We start from the raw sequence: 24,184 nt of genomic DNA, 5'->3' as shown, positions 1-24,184 counted from the left end.
TATGACTCTGTGAAAATGAAGTACAACAGCTTGGGTGGAAACACTGAAATGGTGAAGTGGCTTGGCAGGGAGGGGCAGGAGATGAGATAAAGGCCAGGCTGCAGCCAGCGTGTGCAGAACTCGGAGGAAAAAGGAAATGACATACATCTGGTTCTGACATTTCTGTGTAATTCTCTGAAGCCAACGTGCAAACACTGCTGACAATCCTTCGGCATGTGGTACAGAGAACATTTAGAATTCACTTTTTAAGCATATTTACATAAACTCGCGTGCCTAAAAACCAGCCCTCCAAATAAGCAGCAAGAGATTATTTTGGTCATATTAAATTCAAGATTAGGTAATGCAATTGAAAAAGTAATCTTTTATCTTACCTAAAATAGGCTGACACCCCCGAGTGATGTGCCTGAGCTTATGGAGTATGAAATAGTCACTGCCTGGGTTTGGGGACATTTAGTGCAACACTGGATCTGTCAAACCAAGTCTCAGTAATCAGAAGACCTCATCAAAAGTTTATTCCGAAGTACTGTGTGTCTCTGGTATAAAAAGTGAATACTGTAATGATTCTTCCCACAGGCAGTAATATCCAATCTGAAATTCCCAAATAAAGCCCAGTGATTAACCTTTTATTTTTTTAACTTTACTATAAAATTTTGCAAAGTGTTACATTAAAAATAAATGAATATTCCTACCTCGCTCTCTCGTGATATGTAAAACCTTGGGGGATTACCGAGCTGCAGCAAGTCATCAACACTTGTTATTTCACAGCAGAAGGAAATGGGACATCTAGCATTAATAGATTTAAATCTTTTAATGCTTCTTTGGCACAATCCAGAAGGTTCAGCGAGGACAAGACTTTTTATTAATAGAACCTCTGCAAATGCTACTTTTCAGCCACAGAGTAGCTGACGGAGTTAAAGACCCTCATTTAAAAACAGTCTACGTGGTTACAATTTAGACAGGCTAATACATTAAAAGTGATCTCAAATCACACATTAAGAATATGATTCATCAAGATCTGCCCAAAATAAGGCAGGAGTGGCAACTGCAGCTGCCAGCAGAGTCACCAGATCTCAGCTCTGTCAGGCCCACGTTACTCCCTAAAACATCTGTGTTTGGGAGGATTTCTTGTTGGCAAGTCCTTAACAGAGCTAAAGGAAAAAAATTAGATTTTGCCTGATTTGTCTCATCTGTGGGACAGAGCTTTTACCCTGCTTACAGCGGCTGCATGAGATCTAATGTTTTAATGTAAGATTATTTTAAAAAAATCTGTGTATAATTTGGTACTTCAGGGATGACTCTCTAAATTGAGAGAATTTAGGTGACATAGAAGTTTTCAAAAAACAAACTGTGCTGATATTTCTTAAGGTGTCTTAAAGCAATCTCTTGCATGAGAAATGTGCCATTGCTTGTTCCAACACAAGGCTTTTCACTATCTTTTCAGTTGCTTTGACTAAAATTGCCAGCTATTCTTGAAATAAATCCAAAAAACTAATGTGACATTTTAAATTAAATTATGTGTAAAAGTTCATAGCATCAAAACCTTGTGAGGAACATAAGCATTTCCAAAGAGATGATCTGATTTTGAATTAAGATATGGTGTCAGTGCAAATCCAGAAGTTGGACTGCATGAAGTATCTGCTATTGATGCTAAAGCTGCCAAGACTCTGCCATTCTCATGGCAGTTACATACTTTTTTTTTTTTGGCCTCAGTTCTTATATCTGACTTGCTCCAAAAATAGATCCAGCTTGAAGAAATTATTAAAGATTGCATGCAATATTTTGTATGGGTAAATCTGATTTGTGGTCAAAATTTATTTTCAGCCACTTTTGTCTGCACCTCTTTTTGGCAAAGGCCTCCTTTGTTCTTGGCCCTGTGTGCTCTTACGTAAAGCTTTCCTGAAGACTTGGTTGGGTTTGTGTTGTTGGGGGTTTCCTTAATGTAATCTTCTGGGTAAAAGTTTTCAGTTCTTAGAAAGTATGATTATTATTTTTTATATATACCTAATTCATAGCATAGAGAAAATAATAATGGCATCTAGAACCTAGCTGGAACTGGATTTTTAAATAAAAACCCTTCTTTTCTATTATTTAAAGATTATCACCAAAGGACTTGGTAGCATAATCAGCACTTTGGTCTGTCGCCTACAGCACCGAGGCTTTTAATTCTCTTTGTGACAAACCCCTGCTTGTAGGCAGAGATGCTAAAACACCTGAATTTTGGTGACTGTTGGAGTCACCCCCAGCCCTGTGCCAGACCCCCTTACTCCCCACGGCGGACGGCCACCTTCATCGCCTTGGAGGACCGGTAGCGCCTGGCGTCGGGGTACACCTGCTTAAGTACACAGGAAAAAACCGAAACAACCCAAACCCGTGAGGTCAAGGTTCTCTCTTATTTCAGTGACATCACTGCGGACGCACTCACATCCGCCGGTGGCCTCTCCTTTCCGCGTTTGAGCGGTATTTCCGCGCCCTCCCCCACCCCGGCAACACACAGGCTTTTCCTCTCCTCCTATTGGCTCCGCCCGCTCGCTGTCCGCGGGACAACCAATGGCGTGCGGCGTGGCGGAAAGGCCCGCCCTCCGTGAGGCGGCCCGCTGGAGCGCCGCGCAGGGCGGGGGCTCTCTGGCGGGGGGGGGGTCGGCGCCGGGGCTCGCCGCGGCGGACGGCGCCCGGTTGAGGCGGCGGCGGACGGTGCGAGAACGGCGGTGGCGAAGCGGCCATGAAGGTAAAGGGGGGCTTCCCTCTGGCCGGGAGAGTGTCTTTCCCCTCGCTGCGGGGAGGGAGGCGGGGGGCGAACCGGCGCGTGACGGGGCCGGGACCCCGGTGGGACGGGCCGTGCCGCCTCTCCCTCCTCGCCTCAGGCCGCCGGGCCGCGGCCGCTCCCCGGGCCTGCCCCGTTACCGAGGGATGCCCGGGCCGGGGAGCCCCGGCGCCCTTCACTGACTCAGCAGCCGGGCGAGGCCTGGCGCCGCCGCCTGAGGCAAGCCCCCACCCTCGTCTCCACACAGGGCCCGCGGTTGATCCCCGCCGGCGACGGCTGAAGGACTAGCGGAGCTCCGAGCGGGACGGAGCCGGGCTCGGGGCGGTGCGTGGGGCTGCGCCTGTGAGGGGGGACGGTTGGGAGCCGGTGTGTGCTGGGGGCTGGCGGGCAGGGCCCGCTCCGCTCCGGCCGGCCGCGGGGTTCGCTCCCCAAAGGCGCTTCTCCGCCTCCGGGGCTGCCGTTGTGCTTTCGGGTCAGGGCTGAGGGCTGCGGTGACCCGGGATCTCTCGGTTCGGCGGGTTGCGAGGGCTGCTCGAGCCCTGACAAAGCTTTGCTTGCTCTCGGGGTGTGTGTGAAGACGAAATTTCAGCTGAAAAAAAGAGGATAAAATCCCTTCTGCTGCTCTGCTCTTGGTCTGCTGGCTTTGATAGCACATCCTGCTCGCACAGATGCCTACGGAGCGGCATGCAGCCTCCCAGGTTCTTCGGGGGGAGTCTTTCTGAGGTGATATTCCCCTCAGGTTACTAACCGCCCTTACAGCCAAATAAAAATAGAGCGGAGTTCAAACGCAGTATTTTGCCCTATAGGATGCACATAGGTATGGAGACAGAAGATAGCTGATGTCAGCTTGTGCAAAGAGAATATAGAAGTGGTGACTGATGTAGTTGGGAAGGCTTTTGGTGCAGAAATTGGCAAAATTTATACAATTTGCAAGTTGTATATACTTTCTTATATGTTTTCAAGGGAAGGCAGTTTTTATTTTAGTGTGTCTCTTTTGCGTCTTGTGTTGGTGCTTTTCAGCACCAACACAGCAATGGTCTAATTTCTTTTACGGAGTAATAAGAGTCTAGACGCTGTAATTCAATTACTGGTTAATGACACTGGTGTGTAGAAAGGATCCACGGTTGACTTAGGTTAAGGAGAAAATGAACGATGTCCGTGTTGCCTTACCTTTCACCTTAAAATGACTGAATGCTCAGCAGTAAGTGCAAAGAGATTTTGTTTGATACTAGCAACAGTCATCTGTCAAAAACAGGTAACAAAAACTTGCAAAGTGTATGTTTATCTAGTGTTGACAGTGATGTCTGAGCAGTTGTTACAGGGTCTTGAATAAGATCAGTCTAAGAACTGTCAGGCAAGGGTTGTCGTAGCAACTATGTTATGTCGTTTTAGTCACTGTGTGTCCTGCTGCTGCCCTGACCCCTGAAAAGATCATATAATGAAGGAAGCTGAATTCTGATAGACCCTTTTGGTTCATTGTTTTATGTTCCTGTTATTTGTATGTGCCTATTTTTAAATCTTTTAAATATAAAGCTAGCTCATTAGTTTTTACTCTAATTCTTCAAGTATTCTTAATGTTTCTGCAACTGACAACTTTTCCTTAAGATGAGAAAAAAATATTTTTCAAAAGTCCCGGTTTTTAAAACTTGGAGCTCACTTGGATGAAGTTATTGGCTTTCAGAATGTATTTCTGAAAAGTTAATTACTCTTGCCTAGTGAACTCGGATAATTATCAAAACTTGTTATGTATAGAAAAATTAATACTGACCTGTTTCCACTATTATTGAAAAGTAGAAAACAAGTCTTAGTTTGATGATAGTTTAATGATTGTCATGGAAGTCTGATGACACATCAGACAGGCTCCAAGCGCATGGTGTGTCTGTGAGCTCAGCCACGTGCTGGGGCTACCTGCGTCGTTGCTGGAGGTCAGGGAAGAGCTGCTGGAGTTCATCCCCCTCAAACTCCGTTCACAGGAAGCTTAGGAGGGTTTTCTCCCATGCATGGGGTGCCCAAAGCATGCAGGTTTCTTGTTATGCCTGGGATGAATTTTGCTCTTGAAATACCTGTAAAATTAGACTAGTGAATTTAACTTGTTGCGTGTAAATTTGATGTTATTACTGCACACAGTGTTATGTGTTGAACGGCTCGGAAGCAAAATGACAGCGTTCAATATTTCACTGTATTGCAACACTTTTAATGTCAGCTTACAACAGTAAAAGTGGAGTACCAGGTTTGTGTGGGTTGGAGATGCTTTTGACGTTCCATACTTAAGGCACTTATATGAAGGTGGTGTTGTAGAACATGTTTGGTCATATAGCATTGTTTCTCACAGCTTCTCTATAAACCAGAGCGAGGACTCTTTTCTTGCCTTTTGTGCTCAGTGGTTTGAAAGGGGACGTTCCAGCATATCCCCAGCTATTGTGTTAAGTTCCCACAAATCTAACAGGACTGTGTTTGGTTCAGGGGAAATGTGCAATTTAATATAGAAATTAGTCTGGTTACTAGAGTAACTAAAGCACCATCATTACTGAGCTGAAGTGAGTGCTCTGGTTGGTCTGGGTTTCACAGCAAGAACTACAAGTCTCAAAAGCAATTATTTTATGTCTTTTGCGCTTTGGGGAAGAAAAAGATTCTGCCCTGGAATTAAAAACAGAACAACTCTAACCAGCATAGTTAAGAAAGTATGAAAAAAAATTATGTTTAAAGGAAGTGGTACCACTCAGCTTCCTTTCAGAAAGAACCTGATGTGATTCTGTTTGCATGGGTTTTTTTTTTTTAGTAGGTTTCAGTGAGCCATGTGACAGTGATTAAACATGTGACCTGAACAACTTGGAGTCCAAATTCCATTTTGAGTAGAATATGCACTTTGGATAGAGAATCTAGTGCTAAAGGCTTTCAAGGGTAAAAAGTAGCAATTTATTTATGTATTTAGAATTTTTTTTGTAGTGTCTTAAGATTTCAGTTGAGTCATACAATTTAATCCAGTCGATATAGAATAAGTTCATTTTAGAGTTATTTAAATTTTTGTTAGACATTTTGTATGACAACAAAGCAGCAGCAGGCTTAGAGAGCTCTTGAAAAACAATTCCCCCTCAGAGAAACTAGATCATAACTAGTTTCTAATGAAGATTGGTTTGTTACTTTGAAATTTGAAGACCCAGAAACGTTTTTTTAGAGAGAGTTTTATTGCGAGTCATGTAAGAGCTGGATTAGTTCTGAAGAAGATCCTGCAGGGGACAGCTCTGTGCTAATTATGATAAATTGTTGTGTTGCTGTCTGTCATCATCTCAGGTTTTTGCCCCTCACCTACAATCGGTAGTTAGTCTCTTCCTTCTTTGCTCTGCTATTGCGTTACCTCCTCAGATTCCTTACCCTTTTTGTGCAGAACACTGCTAGAAAAGGAGTTATGAAAATGAGCTCCTTGTGCCTGTGTGAGCCTCTCAGAAGCTAATCTTACCTACTTTGGTTTGCAGCTGGGAAGTGGAGATTATTGGGCTGTTATAGACGTTAGTGTGCCGAATTCCTGGTGCTGTGGGAATTGACACCACATGCTTTTGGGATGATGACAGACAGAATGAAGTAGCTCTTCAGTAGTGGGTCACATCTGACAGGGGCTTTCAGATATTAATTTTTTTTTTTTTTGCTTTGTGAACATTTTCAGGCGGGAGCTACTTCCATGTGGGCTTCCTGCTGTGGATTGCTGAATGAAGTCATGGGTACTGGAGCTGTCCGTGGCCAGCAGGCTGGCTTTGGTGGAGGTGCTGGCCCATTCAGATTCACACCAAATACAGACTTCTCAGCATATCCATCTCCAGCTGCAGCGGGCGCTAACATAGTCTGCAAAGCCTGTGGACTTTCCTTTTCAGTTTTTAGGAAAAAAGTGAGTATTTCTCCTGTTACACAATATTTTTACTCATAGGAACTAATGTGTAGCCATACTAGGAGGTGAATGTGCGTTTTCCCTTAGATAAGGAAACCCAAGGCAGATAGCCATGAAGGGAGTAAGTGCCTATTCTGAGGTCACAGGAAATTAATGTCAGGCAGGATTAGAAGTTAAGAGGTCTGATGTTCATTAATCAGTGACACACTGGATCTGGCCCGACCTAAAAATTAGTGGATTCTAATTCGTAAGGTGCGTGTTTTAGCTTCAGAATCTTAAATGTTAAAACACGTCTGGTTTTGAAGATGATACCAAATGTAGTGGTTGGGTGCTGGAATGAGCAAACCAGATGATGGAAAAGCTAAAAATTTGTAATTTCATATCACGGCTTCTTTCTGTTAAATACTTGTGTAATTCTGCCTGTTTTCTAACCAGGTTTAGTTCTGTTAAATGCTCTGGCACTCCAACAGCCTTTTCCTTCATTTGGAGGCAGGTTGGTGGGTTAATGCAGATAAATAAAATTGAGATTGTTTGGTATTATTTCTATGTATCATTATTGTCCAGCATCATTATTTTGTCCACTCAGCAACCTAATTCTCTGCAGCTCTTTTTGATAAGCATGAAGCCTCTTTCTTCAGTTTGTGTGCTCAGTTTCCCCCTTTCTATGTGTTCCGTTTGATTGGCAAATGCTTTGTTGAACTAAGTGTTGTGTGGGGATGTTTTCTGAAGTTAATTTACTAAAATCCCGAAAAACTTGAAGAGTTTGGATCTGTTCACAGCAGATGCGATAGCCTTTTAAAAATGCTGCTGAACGCCTTGCCTATTCCAGCTTTTGTGAATTGTAGTGAGTCTTTAGAACAAAGCTCTCTTCAGAAATTACATCCACGCATTTGGAAGTGTTTACCTACCATGTGATTCATCATATTTAAGGCCTACTTTGAATTCTTTGAATCAGTGGAGGAAAAAGTATGTTCTTTAAAGTTGGGGGATTATATTGGTTTTTACACATGTGAAAAGAGCAGTTACGCTTAGTGTATTGAAAAGTATTTTTATATACCATAAAATTGACTGGCTTTCATTTATTGTCTAAAAGACAACTTGAGTAATTTATTTGTTTATTCATAGTGTTTTTTCACTGAAACCTCAAATCAGCTGGCAGTAGTGCTACAAAAGCACTTGGAATGCCTGCAGAACTATTTGACAGGGCAGTTTTCTAGGCTTAAATGATAAAAAATTATATATGTCAAAATTGACAGTTAAGCCACTAATAGTGAATTATGTAGCCTGGAGAAGGAAAGCACAGGGTCTAGATCAGTTTTCTGTGACACACAGCTCAATGGTTATTTTCTGTTTCTACTTAGCACGTGTGTTGTGACTGCAAGAAGGATTTTTGCTCAGTTTGTTCAGTCTTACAAGAGAATCTCAGAAGATGTTCCACTTGTCACTTGCTGCAAGAAACAGCCTTTCAGCGACCTCAGTTAATGAGATTGAAAGTAAAGGATCTGCGTCAGTATCTGATTCTCAGAAACATACCCACGGATACTTGCAGAGAGAAAGAAGACTTGGTGGATCTTGTGCTGTGCCATCATGGGTTAGGTTCGGAGGAGGATATGGACACTAGTAGCTTGCACTCATCACGGTCACAGACTTCGGGGTTTTTTACACATCCATTTTCTATGTCTGTATCGGTGTCATCTCAAGGAGAACTTGCAAACAGAAGGGGAAGCACAGGAAATGGAACACCTTTACGGGTACAATAATTAACGTGTTTTATGGTATAGCACAGATTTTGGTTGGTTGGTTGGTTTGTTTTTAATAGGTGTGCATCGCTTTAAAATAAAATGCCAATTGGTGCAGTTCAGGGTGGCAGTAAAAATGCCTTTTGTATCTCTCACCTAAAACCAGAAGATTACTAGATAAGATTACTAGTTTAGGTGATAGAGGTGACTTAATTTGATAATGATTGGTAGCAATTGAAACTTCAACATGTCACTGTCAGCTATGATCAGTTTGGTACAAAGGAAAATATTTTATAAGGGATAATGTGTGTTTATCCTGATTAGTTTCATTTTGTACACAGGGACAAACAGAAAGATCTTCTATAAATAATGAAGAAGAAGAAAGCGCAGAAGAGCAGGTGAGAGATGAACTATCAAAAGAATGAATTTTTGGCATGTGTCACCATAAAGTGTTTAGATCTCTGTCAACATTTGCTATCATGCTCTAGTTCTTTCAGAGTAAACTCTGTCTAGCAATGCATATCTGCAAATACTTGTTTTAAAAAGAATAAAACTTTAGTCAAGCTGCTGCAGCTTAAGGTAGCACCAGAGCTGGTGCTCTGAACTACCGGGACAGTTAAAAACATAAATTTATGTGTTTCAGACCCCTGGATTGTCCAGAAAGCGAGCAAGGGCATCTTTGTCTGATATTTCAAGCCTGGAAGACATTGAAGGGCTGAGCGTTCGGCAGCTGAAGGAAATACTTGCGTGTAATTTTGTCAACTACTCAGGATGCTGTGAAAAATGGGAACTTGTGGAAAAAGTGAGCAGGCTATACAGAGAGAGTGAGGAAAACCACAAGACACGTAAGTTTATATTTAATTCTCACTTTAAGACTACTTATTTTCTGGTTCCCAGTAGCTGGTTCTTCCAACAGCAGGACCTGGTTATCTACCTTGGGCTGCTCAGCTTGAACAACTGGAATGTGCATTTTAACAACTCAAGTTGCATTTAGAGTAGTTGAACATGGTTCTAGTGAGTAAGTGAAGCTTTCCAGGAGTGTGCTGGCTTTTCAAGACTTTTTTCCAAAGCCCAGAGAGCTCAGCTTTCACAGTGAAGGTGGAATTGCACAACTGAAAACCAGTTCCTCAGAGAACATGAAACTTGGCACCTCCATGTCCTTTATTAGGTTTCACAAGGTATTACTGAGAGTGCTGCTCAGTAGCTGTCAACAAGGCGAAGCAATTCAGGTTTTTTACTGTGGTAGAGAATTAAAAGCTGCAGTGGCAGAAGTCCAAGTTCAAGTGGTTTGGTCTCAGTCCATGTTTTCATGATAAGGTGGTTCTGTGGCTGCAGCTCAGTGTCTAGTTTTCTTCTACCCTCTGTTACACTCAACAATTGGAGTCTCACTTGTGTGACTGTAGTATACCCACAGATCGATTCCTGTTCACCAAGTACAATCTGAGAGGCAACTTTCTGATGGCATTACCAGCTTGGAAAATGCTTGCCTTCATTCCTGCATCCAGCAGTCAGGCTGTAAAGAACAGGGGACTGTGGTGACTGGAAAACATTTTGGCCCTGGCCCACTTCACAGCCAGCGTGTGCCAGCACATACGCTGCAGGGGCCGTGACCATCACATGTGAAATAACAAGCTAATCGGGGCAGAGGAGGACTGTGAAGGTGGGGGCCGTTAGTGACTTTCCAAACGTGGCTTGAGTGAGACCCTCAGTTTGGTCATAAACTGGAATTGAAAACCTGGCTGAAAAATCGACCTCAAAACAATGTATTTTTTTCCCAACATGGTCTGACAGAACACTCGGTTATTGACAGGGGATGTTGTCAAGGGTCATTGCAGACAGACAGGTTTTGTTCCGTTCTGCCACCTTTACGTCCTACTTAAGGCTTCTACTTCTTAGTCTGCTTTATTGTGTTTAATCTTCTGGGGAGAGCATGCTGCCAAATGAAGTAAGCTCAGAGATGGGAGACCAACATGCTCTGAATTTTAATCCAGCACATTATTTCACAGTCATTATGTTCTGAACTGAAAAAGGTCTCTGAGTTTAAAGAATGAAGAGAAATACTGGATATTCACTTAGGGATTTTCTAGTTCTTGTTTCTTTGGGGATGTGGGTTTGGGGTTTTGTGTTTTTTTTTCTTTTTAAGGAATATAGATTAATTCTTAGCTGTGGGTTAGAAAAACTACCGTGAACAGGGAGCAGCACTACTTCATGCTAAACTAGCTGTATACTTTAGCAGTTGCCTGAGCTAGAGCTTCACTGGTTTTCCAGGGCCCAAATGCATGACTTCCCTCTCTGTTGTTTCAGAGGGTGAGAAGATGCAGCTGAATGACAACGACGACAACCTGTGTCGGATCTGCATGGACGCAGTGATTGACTGCGTCCTCCTGGAGTGCGGCCACATGGTCACTTGCACCAAGTGTGGCAAGAGGATGAGCGAGTGCCCCATCTGCCGACAGTACGTTGTACGGGCCGTGCACGTGTTCAAGTCTTAAACTGAGACCAAAAACGGATTTTATAGTCGCCCTTCCTACAACGATCCCTGTGGGCAGGAGGGCCGAACCGTGGGGCACAGGTCAGCTTTTTAGTGCTTGATAAACACAACATTTTGAACATCAGGGTCTAGACGTTTGTGAAACATTTTTCTACAGCATACTGAATCCTATGGTTGGGCAGTACAACATGATGCCTATGTGTACAGTACTAGCGCTGCCTAACTTACCTTACAAACCCACAAACTGTTGGCGTCAAACTGTTTACAGCAGTTCTTGCTCTCTTCTGAAGAATATCACCGCTAATTATCGCATTCAGTACTCGGCAAGTGGTCAGAAAACACCGTTGCTTGACCGTATTAGTGCATTGCGTTGCCTAGTGCATTAGAAGCAATGAATATATCAGTTGAATATTCAGCTTGTAAGTAATTATAGAATGTAACTGTTCGAACACTGTTGCAGGGACAGTGTTAACAGTACAATATACAGTAGAAAGCACTGCCATTAACTGTACCCGCACAGAAGCCCTTAAGCGATCTCTCTTGTGCCGATTGCTTTGTTGAGAATGTCTGCCGTTACACATCTACTGCCTTGGCCACCCTTTGTAAACGTACAACAAGCTCCATCATGGCACAGGGCTCAGTCAGTTTGCTGGGCTCTGCCGTGTGGTAGCCAAATACTAGGTGTTTTCTAGTTTAGGAATAAAATATTTTTTTAAAAAGGGGTGTAGTAACCCATGTTATTGTGGTCCTTAATCCACCCATGCCTATTGTAACTATTAATCTTGCGTGTGATGATTGTACTCCATGTGCCGACAACCTGATGTTACTGTGAATACTAATCAGGGTCATGAAATGACTTGCTGCTAACATGTGGAATGTATGGTGTTACTAACCTTAAATGGGGAGGGTTTTATTAAGAACAAGGGAAAGGAGCCATGCCAATTGTTTAAAAACCTCATGTTCACAGACCTTTAACCCAGACCCAGTCACTACTAACCACGCTTCCACTGGCTGTGGGGTGACCTGCCTCACTGTCAGCCCTCAGCCCTGTTTCTGGGTGGGCTTTGTGCCAGCAGTGGGGGTGAGGGGCCTCTCGGCGCAAGGATTTTAACAGTCCTTGGATGGCTGCGAGAGACAACACGGGGGAGATAAGGGCAAGAACAGCTCTTGTTCTGGGGCCAGGCTGCCCCTGGCCAAGCATGAGTTTAAGTTCACTGTGAAGAAAACAGCAGTGAGGAAGGAACCAGTCTGTCATGGATGGTCTCCTTGAAGCAGGCCTGAGCAAAGCTACAGTTTCTCCTTTTAGTTTCCCACATGCTAGCAAAGTAATGGCCAGAGAAATGTTCTGCCCAGGCTGCACAACCTGCGAGCTCTTACCTCTGCTGCACCATCACGCCTGCTCCTCTGTGATGTGAAAAATTAATCTGGCTTGAAAAAGAGAAAGTAGCTCCTCCTCAAACTAAAACACACAGCTTAGAGACCATGCTGGTTATTTTTCAGAAGGGAGCAAACCTCTCAATGGCTTTATTTTTTAGAAGTAACTTTTTAATGGTACTTAACTCCTGGAGCCTCTGTTCAGCAGGTAAACTAATGAAGAAAAACATACCCCATCTGTTATTTCCATGCTGATCATTAGCCACACAAGCTTAATAAAGATTTGTGATGGGCTCTTTCAGCCTCTGTCTCTTTTTCTTAACCAGCTCTGGGAGAACTGTTGGTTACTCAGCTCAAGCTTTAGCATTCTTCTTGAGATGTGTGTGTTCGTCCAGACTAATCCGGGCAGATTCCAGCCTGAGGAAGACCTGTACCTGTGTTTTATTCCCTCCTCAGTAGAATATTGGAATATGCCAACTTACAGGCACAGGACAAAGACCAAGTGCTGTGGAAGTACTGCTCGGAGCATGGCAGGAAGAGGGGCTTCTGCTGTTAATCCTGGCCTTCACCAGGGCCAGAGCCCAGCACCTGCTCCACACTCAGACCCAGCCATGACCCCAGGGGGTCCCTGCATCACCCCCACAGCTGAAGCCCAAACACAGCTTCCTGCCAAACCAACCCCACATTGGAATAGAAACACACAGGGCCAGCACCTTTTTGTACAATTGTTTATACAAATTCAACAAAGGTAAAACTGCATCAGGAAGGTCTACGAAAACAACACCGTACAACAATGGCACTTATGAATGCAGAATTTTACAATCAGGAAATAACCATGTTATAAACCTTAAATGAGAACTCAACTCACACTTCAAAGAAAGAGAGACTACGTTTGACCATTTATTCTACGGCTGGACTCACTGTATAAATTAATTTTATATTGAGTACAAGAGCTCATGCTACAGAGTGAAACCCTCCTATGTGCAAAAGCTGAAATCGGAATTTTTTTAAAATTTTGAGAAAAAGGTGATTTCTATACAGATAAAACTTGGCAAAGTGTTTTACTTCAACTATAATTTACACCTTATTTCCACAACATGCTTATGTCACTTCTGAAGTATACAAAGCAGGATATAAACTTCCATTAAAACATGCTTTAAGTTGAAAGTATTAACCTACTTTTCCTGACCTGGGCACGTTTGTAGATAGATACTGTCTACGAAGTATAGGTTAAGTTCTCGCCTACCATAAGTAAAGATAAAAATTGGCAATCAAAACCAAAACACTGGTAATGCATTCAAACATTGCATAAATAATTTTTAAACAATTTTTGTACAAAAATAGTTCTGCATAATGTAAGATGTAACAAAACAAAACGTGTTAAGAAGGCAGAAATGCAGTGCGTGGTCCACTTTAATGACACCAACTTTTTTTTGTTGTTGTTTCAAGAAATGAAAAGCAGAAATCAAATTTACACTACCAAGCACATGCTGTGGTACTTTAAATAACAGTATTTCTTGGAGATCAGTCATCTTCCGGGTATGAGCAATTACCATCAGTAACAGTCGCCTTATGGATTTGCATAAGAGCCAGTGCAGGACATCCCAGGTAGACTGAATTAGTGGCACAAGTTGAAATTCTTAACATGGGTAGTTTCACGTTGTTCTCTCCTCGACAGAGTTGTAAAATCCAATTGCGGCATTTTCCAATATTCCAAGTTCCCAGTTGAAAATAAAATCCCTACGTGTTCTTAGTCCCTCCCCCCCACCCCAGTATTTACACATGTCCTTTAACTAACTCAGTTTTTGCAGAAGTTTTTCTTCCACTTGCCCAAACTGAACACTTACTGACATTTCCGCTATGAACTGCTCGCAGCCTTCTTTTGTCACTTGCTTGCAGTACCTCAGGTCGATCTGGCAGATATTTCCACAACGTTTGAAGTAAGACAGGCACTGGTCAGTAACCTTATTGCAGTCTGCCGGGAAGAAAAACAAAAATAAAGGGGGAGAAACATAACAGCGTGTCTCAGTTTGTTCTCCAGCACAAGGTCAGCTTATCCCAACTGCGGGAGGCCCTTCTTGCTCCTCCCGTGCAGTGCTGCCAGCGAAATCGCCCAGCCGACCCCACCACGGGCCCCTGATCCCCAAGGCTCTGCTGTGTAACTGATTAAATAAAGCAAAGCGTGTTGGAGCCGCAGAGCAGCAGCCTTGGGAGATGCCCCATGGAGGACAAGCGAGGTACAAGACGTGGCTCCGCAGCGGTAGGCGACCGGCAGTCCCGCCAGCTGGCAGAGGCCCCGAGGTTACGGACACTGGCAGCTCATCTGGAGCCCAAGGCGGGGAACTCACAGCAGGGCAGGGGAAGAGCTGGGCAAAGCCACTTCCGCTGCTGAGCGTTCCACGCAAGTCTTAACACCATGGGCAATTCCTCCCCCCGCCCCTGCGCTTGTGTTCCTTACCTGATAAATTAATTTCTGTTAATGAATCCCGCGTGGTGGTTCCGACCGCGGTCAGCAGGTTAATAGACTGATCTGTCACGTGATTACAGTAACTAAGATTGAGTTTGGAGAGCAGAGGCATATGCCTTATGATCAGCCGCAAAGAAGCATCTGTAATATCCAGGCCAGCCAAACGCAGCTCAACGATGTTCCGTAGTTTACTCCGGTTGTCAATCTGACCTGGAAAGTGGAGGCAGCAGGTCACTCCCAAAAGTCTCCCCCCAAGTTGCAAACATCTGCAGATCTATATGAAATGCACTGTGACACACAACACTGCTGCCCTATGTCAACTTCAGACGCTTTTGCCTGTCTGGAGCTTTGGAGGGGACATCAGCAGGAACACTTGTCTATTTTTGGAACAGGCACATGGACAAAGCCACCTCCTGATATCAAAACAAAAGGGATGGAAGTAACTGCAGGGGCCCAGCGGAATTACAAGTCGGGAATAAGCAGTAGGCTGTGCAGTGCATGCCAGAAAGCAGATCTGATTTGCTCAAAATTTCACCTGAGCTGATATCCGGGCGAATGTGGCATGACCCACAGAACTGCTCCTTCCCTGAACTGGAAGAAAGTGTTTCCATACTCTCTAAAGTACACCCGTTGCAGCCTGAAGAGAAGAAAGTCAGACAGAAAACCAGCACAGTGGCTCAGATGACTGTTCAGCAGCCAGAGAACATCACTCGTTACCCAGAGGCTTCCAGTGAAGAGGTGTTGCGAGTCACTACTTTGAACACCTCGCGCATCAGCGAAGCCCAGAACCCCGCCGGTGCTAGCTGTGGGGGTTTCTGCCCGTTTCCTCCAAGGGGGACTAGCAGCACAACATGCCACACAACAGCTGGGACAGGTCTCCCGCGTGCTCCTCCCGCCTGTTACCTGGCCGGTTATCGGTGGGTGGCGACAAGAGGTCTCTCATTTGTGCGTCTTTCAGGCCTTCTGCCCACTGCACGTCCAGAGTTCGGAGTAAAGGACAACTGGAACTACAAAGTGCCGACACTGCTATCCATGAGCACCCTGATAACAGCAGGTCTCGAAGACCTGCAGATACAGAAGAAGTTGGAGCACGTGGCCTACCCAGAGAGACGTCCGCGGTGACCCCTGCTACTGCACACAGGTTGGGTGAAGCCCAGTGCTGCACTGATGAACCACCCCAGTGCTCCAGGGCAAGCAGGGACCCCGTAAGCCTCTCCTGCCCAGCTCTCCATCTCTCCCACCATCTGGAACTTCATTACTGCAGGTGAGAGCAGACCCCACACGCACTCCCTCCACTAATCACATCAGCTCAGGCACTTCCCACAGTGACGTTGCCTCATGTTAGTTTACCTAGTGTGTCAAGCAGTCACATCATCACTAATTTGGGGCCCATTTTAACCAGCCGATGCTTCATTCCTACGTATCTACTCCTCTCCTAAGATACCCAGATCCCTGTAGGCATTCCTCAGAGACTGCATTTTAGATACAAACTGGTTTGCTAAGTTCAGTGAAGTGGTTAATAAACATCACTTACCTGGCAGTCTGTTGATAAGCCAACTCAGCTGCTTTTTAGATATATTTGTCCAGCTAAGATCAAGGGTTACAGGCTGTCTCCTAATAATGCCACTAAGCATAAGTGGAGTGATGGATTTACAATGGTTTAAATCTATTTTGGTCCATAATCTTTTGTCACAGCACCTACCCAAAAAGAAAAAAAAAAAAAATCCAACAGCACTTAATTTGGCACTTGGTTTGATTTCTGCAAGACTTCAAAAGGTGTCATTAAACAGTATCAAAACAACAGCATTTAAACTGAAAATAGCAAAAATAAGGCTGAGCAATATTAAGATAAGCCCAACACCACACAATGTTACATAGGTTTGAAGTTTCTCCATCAAATATATTGTGCAATAAAGCATGGAATTATCTCCACAGAATTACAAGTATCAACAACTTCAGATCCCATTTTAAGTCGTAACAGCACTTACTAAAATCCATTTTCTAGCCTGAAAACAAGCCACACCTTCTTGCTTACCTTTTGAATATAAAGGCTGGTTTTAAATATTACTGCCCTGATCTCCCCCGTTGCTTTCCTTACTTAAAACCAGTGAATTTTGTACAACAGGACCCCCCACTCCTGTTCTGTGCTTTTGTGTTATTCCTATCTTTGTGGCTCATGTGCTTTTACATTCTTTGTGGTTCTTGAAGGGCAACAATCAAGAAACCCTAACAAGCGTGCAAGATTCTGCATTTTGTAATTTTTTACCATTATGAAATATGGCACTTACGCGGAGAAGGCATTTACCAGCTTTCTGTGACACCAAGAAGCCCACGGAGGAGGCACCCCACACACATCACTTTGCCCTGAATGATCAACCTCTCAACCTTCCTGTCATTTATCCACTGTGTTACTAGACTGTGCTAGAAAGGAGTCTGTTACAACTTGCCCATCTGTGTGCACATCGCAGTTGAATCCAAGGTGACAGCCAACAAGAGATGTTACTACAAGTTCAGTGAAACATGTAAATCTGTCCACTAATGCTTACTGCTGCCGTATAGTCGCCGACTGTCGGCATTCACTCTCTGGTACTCCGCGCATCGAACAGACACACTGAGTGAATACGATAACGAAGGATTCCTCCTTCAGCTCTGCCGGCACAGAACACAGCAAACAGGATCGCTCTTCATGTACCCTCTACAGGGAAACAATCAGCACAGACCTTCTGAGGAGGACACCGAGGGCACTGGGAGATCTTCACTATCTCTTAATAGATATTTAATCACTGAACTGAACAAACAACTGCATTAGCAGTCGGCAAGTCCTGGGGGCAGAATGACACCAAGACTTAACATGACCTAGACCGGCTGTTCCAGCAGGCAAGAACATTGTGGTGTCTAACTACAGGACAGGCTGAGCTGGGGCGTTACAGCCCCGGCAGGCTGACGCTCTGCCGACACACACGCAATTCCCATCAGAAATGCTGGGAACTGCTGCTTCTGAGAAAGCGCCAGAAGCCATGCTACTTCTCTAGACACTGCTGGTCACCCCTTCTCCTCAGGCTCAACAGAGCTTCAGTGATGACCTGCACACCTCTTCTAGGAGGCATTAGTGCCTCTGTCACCCACTTCCCTTCCGAGTCCATCCCCCTACACGTTAGGCCTAGCTCAGTTTCCTGCCCCCCTTACCATCTGTTCCAGGTCTTGCAAACTCTCATACAGATGCACAAGTCTCTATGACTGAGGTAGCTAAAGACAGCCATCCAAACTTCCCTCTGCATCACATGGGCTGCCCCATCATCCAGGGGGAGCGAGTCCGGAGGGGGGCTGATGGGAGGTGGCCGAATAACGTGCCGTTCCATCTGAATGCATTTGGGAGGAGAGAGCGAAGGCGGTGGCCGGGTTATTCCCCGAGGTGTGCTTCGCAGACTGGGGATGAGCTGGTGCCTCAGTTCCCGGGGAGTCCCGTTTAACCCTTTGCTGAACCTATGGAGTCTCTCGCTGTTGTTCAAAGCACGCTTAGGTTCCTCATTCTCACTCTCAGGTTCAGATTTGATGGGTTGGTGATTCTCATTGGCAAGGCTGTTCTCGGTTTTTTGGATCTCCTGGTTGAGCTCCTTGCTGAGCTCCTTGCTCAGTTCCTTATTGGGAAGCCGCCTTTTCCGCCGCATCTTAAACTTCTTCTTGTCCCTGGGCTCGGCGCCCTCCGTGCTGGGACCTGCAGTGGGTGAGCTGGACCGTGACTGGTCACTATCCTTGGACCTGGGAGGTGCTTCAGGCAGGTCATCCTCTGGCTCCTGCTTGAGACGCCGCAGGGGTTTGATCATGGCACTTCGGTCATCTGGAGCCTTCCACGATCGCCGCTGAAAAGGAAGAGACAAGGGCTGACTATTCGAGCAAGAACACACAGAGCAGTACTTCACATGCTGATGCTCCACACAGGTGGCCCTGCCCGGGGGGGTCGGGCTGCCTGCCAGCGCTGAGCCCCACCCATCCGAGCACAAGGGTACCTTCACCAGCCAAAGGTAGCAAGTTCAAGTGCCATCATGGATGAGGAGTCTGGCTATTGGCTCGCCGGACTCCAAGAGAGTGGTAAATGCATTTATTCACCATGCATAATCCTGCAGATTTAAGGGCCTTGCTCATTACACAGTGGACAATTTATATACAGAAGATCATGAGCATACTATAGACAGCTTTTTCCCCAGCAGGCCAGAAGAAACCAGGCATGGGACACATTCACTGGGTACCCACTTTAAACACTGGCTGACTCATGTTTGTGCCCAACGGCCAAAAGGTCAATTTCTGAAATCTCCTGAATTGCAATAACCGACTCGCACTGTGGCTGTGCTGCTGTGGCCCTTATTGCTGGATACTCATGGCCTCGTTTAATTACGCTTTAGCTGCTCCTTTACATCCTACTAAACTCTGCTCATCTTCTCAGGCTTCCCCCACCTCTGGTGCACACAGAACAGAGAATCTGAGTGACAGGCCTGACACACTGTTAGCCTGACAAGACCTCACATTGACACGATCTCCAGCGCAATGCAGGCTGACAGGAGTTTGCTGGCACCTTCTTTGCTGCTCCGGTCACTGTTCACAACAGCAAACTGCACTTCACTTGCTCGCATTAATCAAATCTCTCTTTGATGCACACCAGATGGAAGTATAAGAGACGTACAAACTAAGACCAGGGAAGACTTCAAGTCTAATCTGATCACTACAAGCAAGAAAGAAGCCACCAACTGTTAAAATGAAAAAGCTCTAATAAGAAGAGATCTGGACTGGCAAGAAAAGGTGAACTGCTGTGAACACACTTGTTATATCAGAAGGTCTACACTTTTGCAATAAACTAATTAGATCAAGTCAGTGGATAAGCTCCTGTGCTCCAGTCTGCGGCACACAGCAAAGAAAGCTGATCACCCTGTCTTTAAATTAACATATTATAAAGGAAGAGGTCACAGTAAATTAATGACAGGTTAGAATAAAAAAATATTACATCAGACTATCATCAGCTTGCAGCATCCTTCACACAGGGTACTGACAAGCACTTAGTTTAAAGGTATTGGACTTCTGTTATCATGCCAGATTGTGAGAGATAATCAGTACTCGTGTGCCAGGTCGCTCCTAGCACCCTGGGTTTCACCAGGGGACTGCAGGGATGTGCTCTGGTACAGGCTGCTGAGGGGCTGTGCGGCAGAGGCAAGATTCAATGACACAGGAAGAGAGATGCGAGTATCGAAACAGAATTTCATTCCTTGGGTCATCACCACACAACGCTGTGGTATTTTAATATGGGACAACAGTACAGAAATTATAAAACCAGACACTGCAGCTAAACTCTCCTGGAATGTAAAGGTTTCCATGACAGAGATATTCTGTAATTTCAAGATGTAAATGTGATAATAAAAATGCCTGTAGTAACACAAGGACATGACTGCTAGAGAAGCTGGCTCACCATTCAGCTCTCATGAGGAGCAGGGATATAAGAGGGATTGAGAACACATCTATTAAAAAGGCAGAGTACCTTCTTCCTGACGAGTTTCTCTTCTTTTCCAAGTTTTAGCTGTTGGAAGAAAGAAAAGTAAAAACCCCAAAACATGACATCTGTTGTATGCTCTGATGGAGGTTTGGTGATCCACAGTGCCTCCCTCACGCACTGCGGGGCTTTCATGGAGCAATTCAAGGCATCCATAAACACTGCAGTGAGTCCACAGGAATGGGGAAAGGAAAGCATGGCCAGAGAACAGGTATGCATAAACCGGTATCGTGAATTTTGCACTCTCATTCCACCAAAGCAACACCAATCGCTACGTTTACTCTCGTGTCCCCACTCAAGCCTCACGCTCAAGTCAAGCCTCACGGGGCGGGCTGGCTGCCACTCCTCATAAGCTGCACACACAATACAAAACGAGGCACTGATTCTGATTTTAAAGCCATCAGCCATTTACTCGTGAGACACATTAAATCTAGGTCCTCATTTCTTCCTCTGCAAACCAGCTTTTCTCTATATCAAGTACCATATTTCATAATCCGCAAGACAATTCAGAGTGTCCCTGCCTGGCCCAAGAGCTCTGACTGTTAAATTCAAGGAAAAGCTGTCTACACTGCAGTTGTGAGCAGCTCCTCCTCTCTGCAGGCTACAGAAGGTGTAATTTCTAAAGGTCCACTGATGGGTTACAAGTATTGTACATCCCTGAATCAGCCACAAAACAAGCTGCCATGCGCCACCAAGTGGATATAGATGAAAAACTTTCCATTAAAAATTGATTTTCACCTTGTCCCTACTCCAAGCATCGTGTAAAGGCGTTTCAGTGAAAGTGGGTTTTCTAGTATTTTGAATAAAACAAGAGCCATAGCCCGGTGTTTTCAGCCTCTGAACGTCAACCCAAGTGTCGCTGTTCAAACTACTGTCCTGTTAGATTAGCAGTTTTCAGAAAGGAAGGTAAAACATCGCAGTTTCTTTTGTAACAATCTGGGATTTCAAGATGAGCTATAAGCCAGAAGGCAAGAGACATCAGCCCCAACCAGCCCACACGCATCTGTGTAAGTACACGAAAAGAGTGTTTTGTCATACCCGCTTTCTCATAGTGGGTTCCTGGGGTTTCTCAAATTTCCTTTTCCTCCACAGATGCACTTCGTCTGACTTTCTCCTCAGTATTGAGTCAACTTGAGTCTTTTTGGAATGTTCCTCTGATTTCCGCCTGGGAGTTTCTTCACAATCCCCTTTCCGTTTTGCAGCATCTGTTACTTCCTTATTGTCTCTGTTAATTTTCTGTTCCTTCAGCAATGAGCCTGGGAGATTTGATGCGTATTTGAATCCTGGTCCGCGCTTTTGCTTGTACGCCAAAGAGACACAAAACACAAGCAAACTTTATATCTTATGCCTTTCTCAGCTCTTTATCTAAGTTGCCTCTAACACTGGTGGGTCGATCACTTTGTAACAGACAAAATGATTAGCAAGGAGTTAGAGTAAAGTCATTTCAACCTTCACAAAGTTATTTTTGTAACTACACACTTGCAGTGTCTGCCTCGGTGTGCTCAGAAATAATGTTTCACTAATTCCAACAGACACGTCAGGTTTTGCATAATTGCTTCTGGATTTTGTTTTTTAAAGAAGTATTTTCATCTAGCAAGTTAATATGTAGCAGCGCACAGAACTAACCTAAATATTCCCCTGGTTTTGGGTGAAGTGTTGGTATGTGGAACAAGACTACAGAAATTATTAAAGAAGAGAAAGTCATCAGCTTATTTCCTTCAACCCAACTGAATTAAGCACAAAATCAAAAGCTGGTATTGGGCAAAATTATATCTACAAGCCAGAAGGAATGCTTGAGATTTTGTATCTCATTTCAGCACCACTTATTCCCATTAAACTCACTTTTCCAGTTTTCCCTGCATGGTTGCACTTTGGACACTCCCAGCAGTTCGGCAGCTCATCGTTAACCACACCATCCGATTCCTTCACCTGGTAAACGAGAGGCACAACTCAATTCACAATCGTGCAGCAAATGTCTACAGGGAGATCATTTAGAGGCATTTTGTACAGCTCAATTTTCTCTGCTGAACTGCTACCCTCCCAGGGGCTACAGAAAAGAAACCCAGATCACTGCAGGTGCTGCAGCACCAACCTGCTGGTGCAGAGCAAGCCCTTGGTCTTGCACAATTACCCTTCTGATGATGTCGACAGGGGAGGAAAGCACGCCAGCCAAATTGGTATTTGATAAAAGGTTCACATCTCTGCTTTTTATGAAGGTCAATGACAATCTCAATTAACACAGGGCACATTCTGCTCTTGCAAAAAACCAAAACAAAACACAACCCAAACCAAAACACCCAAAACCCAGGGCTATAATCATGCCATCTCCAAACGTCCTCCCACACCGCTTATTTGAAAAGCTCAGTCCCGTCCCGTTCTCCCCCCTCCAACCCCCTCTGAGTGAGGCACAGTCTGATCCTTTAATAGGAAGGGATTTTTCCCATACGCACATTCTCACATACATTAATACTGTTCGGCATTTTTAGAAGCAAAGCACCCTGCACTGTAATCAAGTGTTCCTTAAAATATTTTTCTTTATGGATCAGAACTAGCAGTCCCATGCCTCCAGCCCTCAAGCCCATGTGCCAATAAAAATGATGGCTGCCAAGTCATCTAGAGAACAGGCACTTTTATGCAGAAGACTGGACTCATGAAGGCATTTTTTAGGTTTCTCACACCCACAGTTACCCAGCTAGTGTAAGGAAGAGAAACGCTTACTGCCTCACTACCTCTGAGAAACTGTGACATTCAGCTTTTTGGAAGAGAAGACGCACACCCCGTGTTGCCACGCTATGCTAAAAGCATAGTCCTGCCCTATGCAGCTGAAAAGCTGCTGGTTTCTGAATTTCCGTATAGGAGCCCACACTACTTTCCAAACGGGAGGTAAGTGTTTCTGAAAAGGCGTTTCTGTGAATGAAACTGAGGAGGAAAAACAGAGCTAAGGTAAAAACACCCTCCGTACAAACGTATACACTCACTGATGGCACATTCACATTTAAGGGTTTAGTTATATACTCAGAAATAAGCCTGGGGGGGAATATTAATTTATTACTATTACAGACAACATAAACATGCTACTGTCAAGACAAATAGCTAGACATTGGCATCAGCAGCGCAGTAGCAGGAGGCTGCTGCTGAAACAGGCAGGGGCAGAGATCTGCAGATTTTTCACATTTCTGAAACATTTCCTCCTCTCCTCCCAGCTCTGTGAAAATGCACTGGCTGTGCAGGATCAAGCCCTGGTTTTAGGGGAACTGCTTCCTCAAGTCCCCGAGCCAGACAGCAGCCATTCTAGTTTTACCATCTAGTGAGAGTGATGACATGTCAGTCTCTCTCAGCAAGTATTCTGGAGTTAATAAACGAGTAAATGAAGTGGGCAGAATTTAAATACTGGTTTTATCACAACTGTGCGCCTTTGAACCTTCTTTCCCATGGTAGGTGTAAGATACTCCAGGAGTAGTTGTATACATCTCTGCCTCAGGGGAACAATTCCTGGCCCAATCCCAAGTTGGGAACAAGTTATTTCCCGCACTGAATATAGAACAAATGCTACTGAAGGGAAGGCATTACAGCTCTGTCCCCTCTGTGAAGTTTAAAGAACTGAACAGATGTGAGGAACTGTTAGTAAACTAATTAGACACACACAAACCTGCCACCGAATCTGTCCCCAGCCTTTCAGGCTGGGTGGGAGCCAGTTCTGAGTGTTTGCTACAAACAGCAGGTGGGTGTCTGAGCCACAGCGTGAGGCATCTTCAGAAACATACCTGTAGCACGAGGTCAGCAATTCAGAAAGTCTAAACATGAGACTACGCTACTGTGAAGTCATCTTGTTAGGGAATTATGGAGACCCCAGGATGCTGATCTGGCATCACTGAGCGAGAGCCATGAATTCTGGCAGTGCCAAGACTGAAACAACATAGGCAGTGAGACACACCT

At 44.7% G+C, this 24,184-nt stretch overlaps 2 protein-coding genes across 10 annotated transcripts in view; one reads left to right on the top strand and one right to left on the bottom strand.

Moving 5' to 3' along the window:
* Positions 1 to 2,571: 2,571 nt before the first annotated feature.
* RNF34 (ring finger protein 34) lies at positions 2,572 to 12,546 on the top strand. Of its 2 annotated transcripts, none has more exons than XM_075110740.1 (6): positions 2,572 to 2,725; positions 6,423 to 6,641; positions 8,003 to 8,392; positions 8,722 to 8,778; positions 9,024 to 9,225; positions 10,685 to 12,546. In XM_075110740.1, exons 1-6 carry the CDS (start codon positions 2,720 to 2,722, stop codon positions 10,870 to 10,872), a joined length of 1,062 nt encoding a protein of 353 aa, XP_074966841.1. In that variant the 5' UTR covers positions 2,572 to 2,719; the 3' UTR covers positions 10,873 to 12,546. The 2 variants fall into 2 exon arrangements, with proteins under 2 accessions (XP_074966841.1, XP_074966842.1); XM_075110741.1 differs by lacking the exon at positions 2,572 to 2,725 and adding an exon at positions 2,847 to 3,085.
* Positions 12,547 to 12,959: 413 nt separating this feature from the next.
* KDM2B (lysine demethylase 2B) overlaps positions 12,960 to 24,184 on the bottom strand; it is a 126,434-nt gene continuing 115,209 nt past the window's right edge. For 5 of the 8 annotated variants that reach the window (XM_075110731.1, XM_075110739.1, XM_075110736.1 and 2 more), the window contains 9 exons: positions 22,091 to 22,177; positions 21,287 to 21,556; positions 20,237 to 20,275; positions 17,899 to 18,572; positions 16,247 to 16,410; positions 15,616 to 15,777; positions 15,248 to 15,349; positions 14,704 to 14,922; positions 12,960 to 14,220 (listed from right to left, as the gene is read on the bottom strand). In XM_075110731.1, coding sequence (XP_074966832.1) covers positions 14,039 to 14,220; positions 14,704 to 14,922; positions 15,248 to 15,349; positions 15,616 to 15,777; positions 16,247 to 16,410; positions 17,899 to 18,572; positions 20,237 to 20,275; positions 21,287 to 21,556; positions 22,091 to 22,177 — 1,899 coding nt within the window. In that variant the 3' untranslated portion in view covers positions 12,960 to 14,038. The remainder of the gene's footprint in view (positions 14,221 to 14,703; positions 14,923 to 15,247; positions 15,350 to 15,615; positions 15,778 to 16,246; positions 16,411 to 17,898; positions 18,573 to 20,236; positions 20,276 to 21,286; positions 21,557 to 22,090; positions 22,178 to 24,184) is intronic. The other 3 variants (XM_075110733.1, XM_075110732.1, XM_075110734.1) reach the window with 3 other exon arrangements.

The sequence above is a fragment of the Phalacrocorax aristotelis genome, chromosome 15 (genome assembly GCF_949628215.1).
Source record: "Phalacrocorax aristotelis chromosome 15, bGulAri2.1, whole genome shotgun sequence".
Classification (NCBI taxonomy): domain Eukaryota; kingdom Metazoa; phylum Chordata; class Aves; order Suliformes; family Phalacrocoracidae; genus Phalacrocorax; species Phalacrocorax aristotelis.
The sequence above is the reverse complement of the archived record's forward strand: the minus strand, read 5'-3'. Positions and strand labels throughout refer to the sequence as shown.

Coding starts and splice junctions, on each gene's coding strand:
- RNF34 (XM_075110740.1), top strand. Junction 8,393..8,721: donor GAAATGGAACACCTTTACGG/GTACAATAATTA, acceptor TTTTGTACACAG/GGACAAACAGAAAGATCTTC. Junction 9,226..10,684: donor TGAGGAAAACCACAAGACAC/GTAAGTTTATAT, acceptor CTGTTGTTTCAG/AGGGTGAGAAGATGCAGCTG.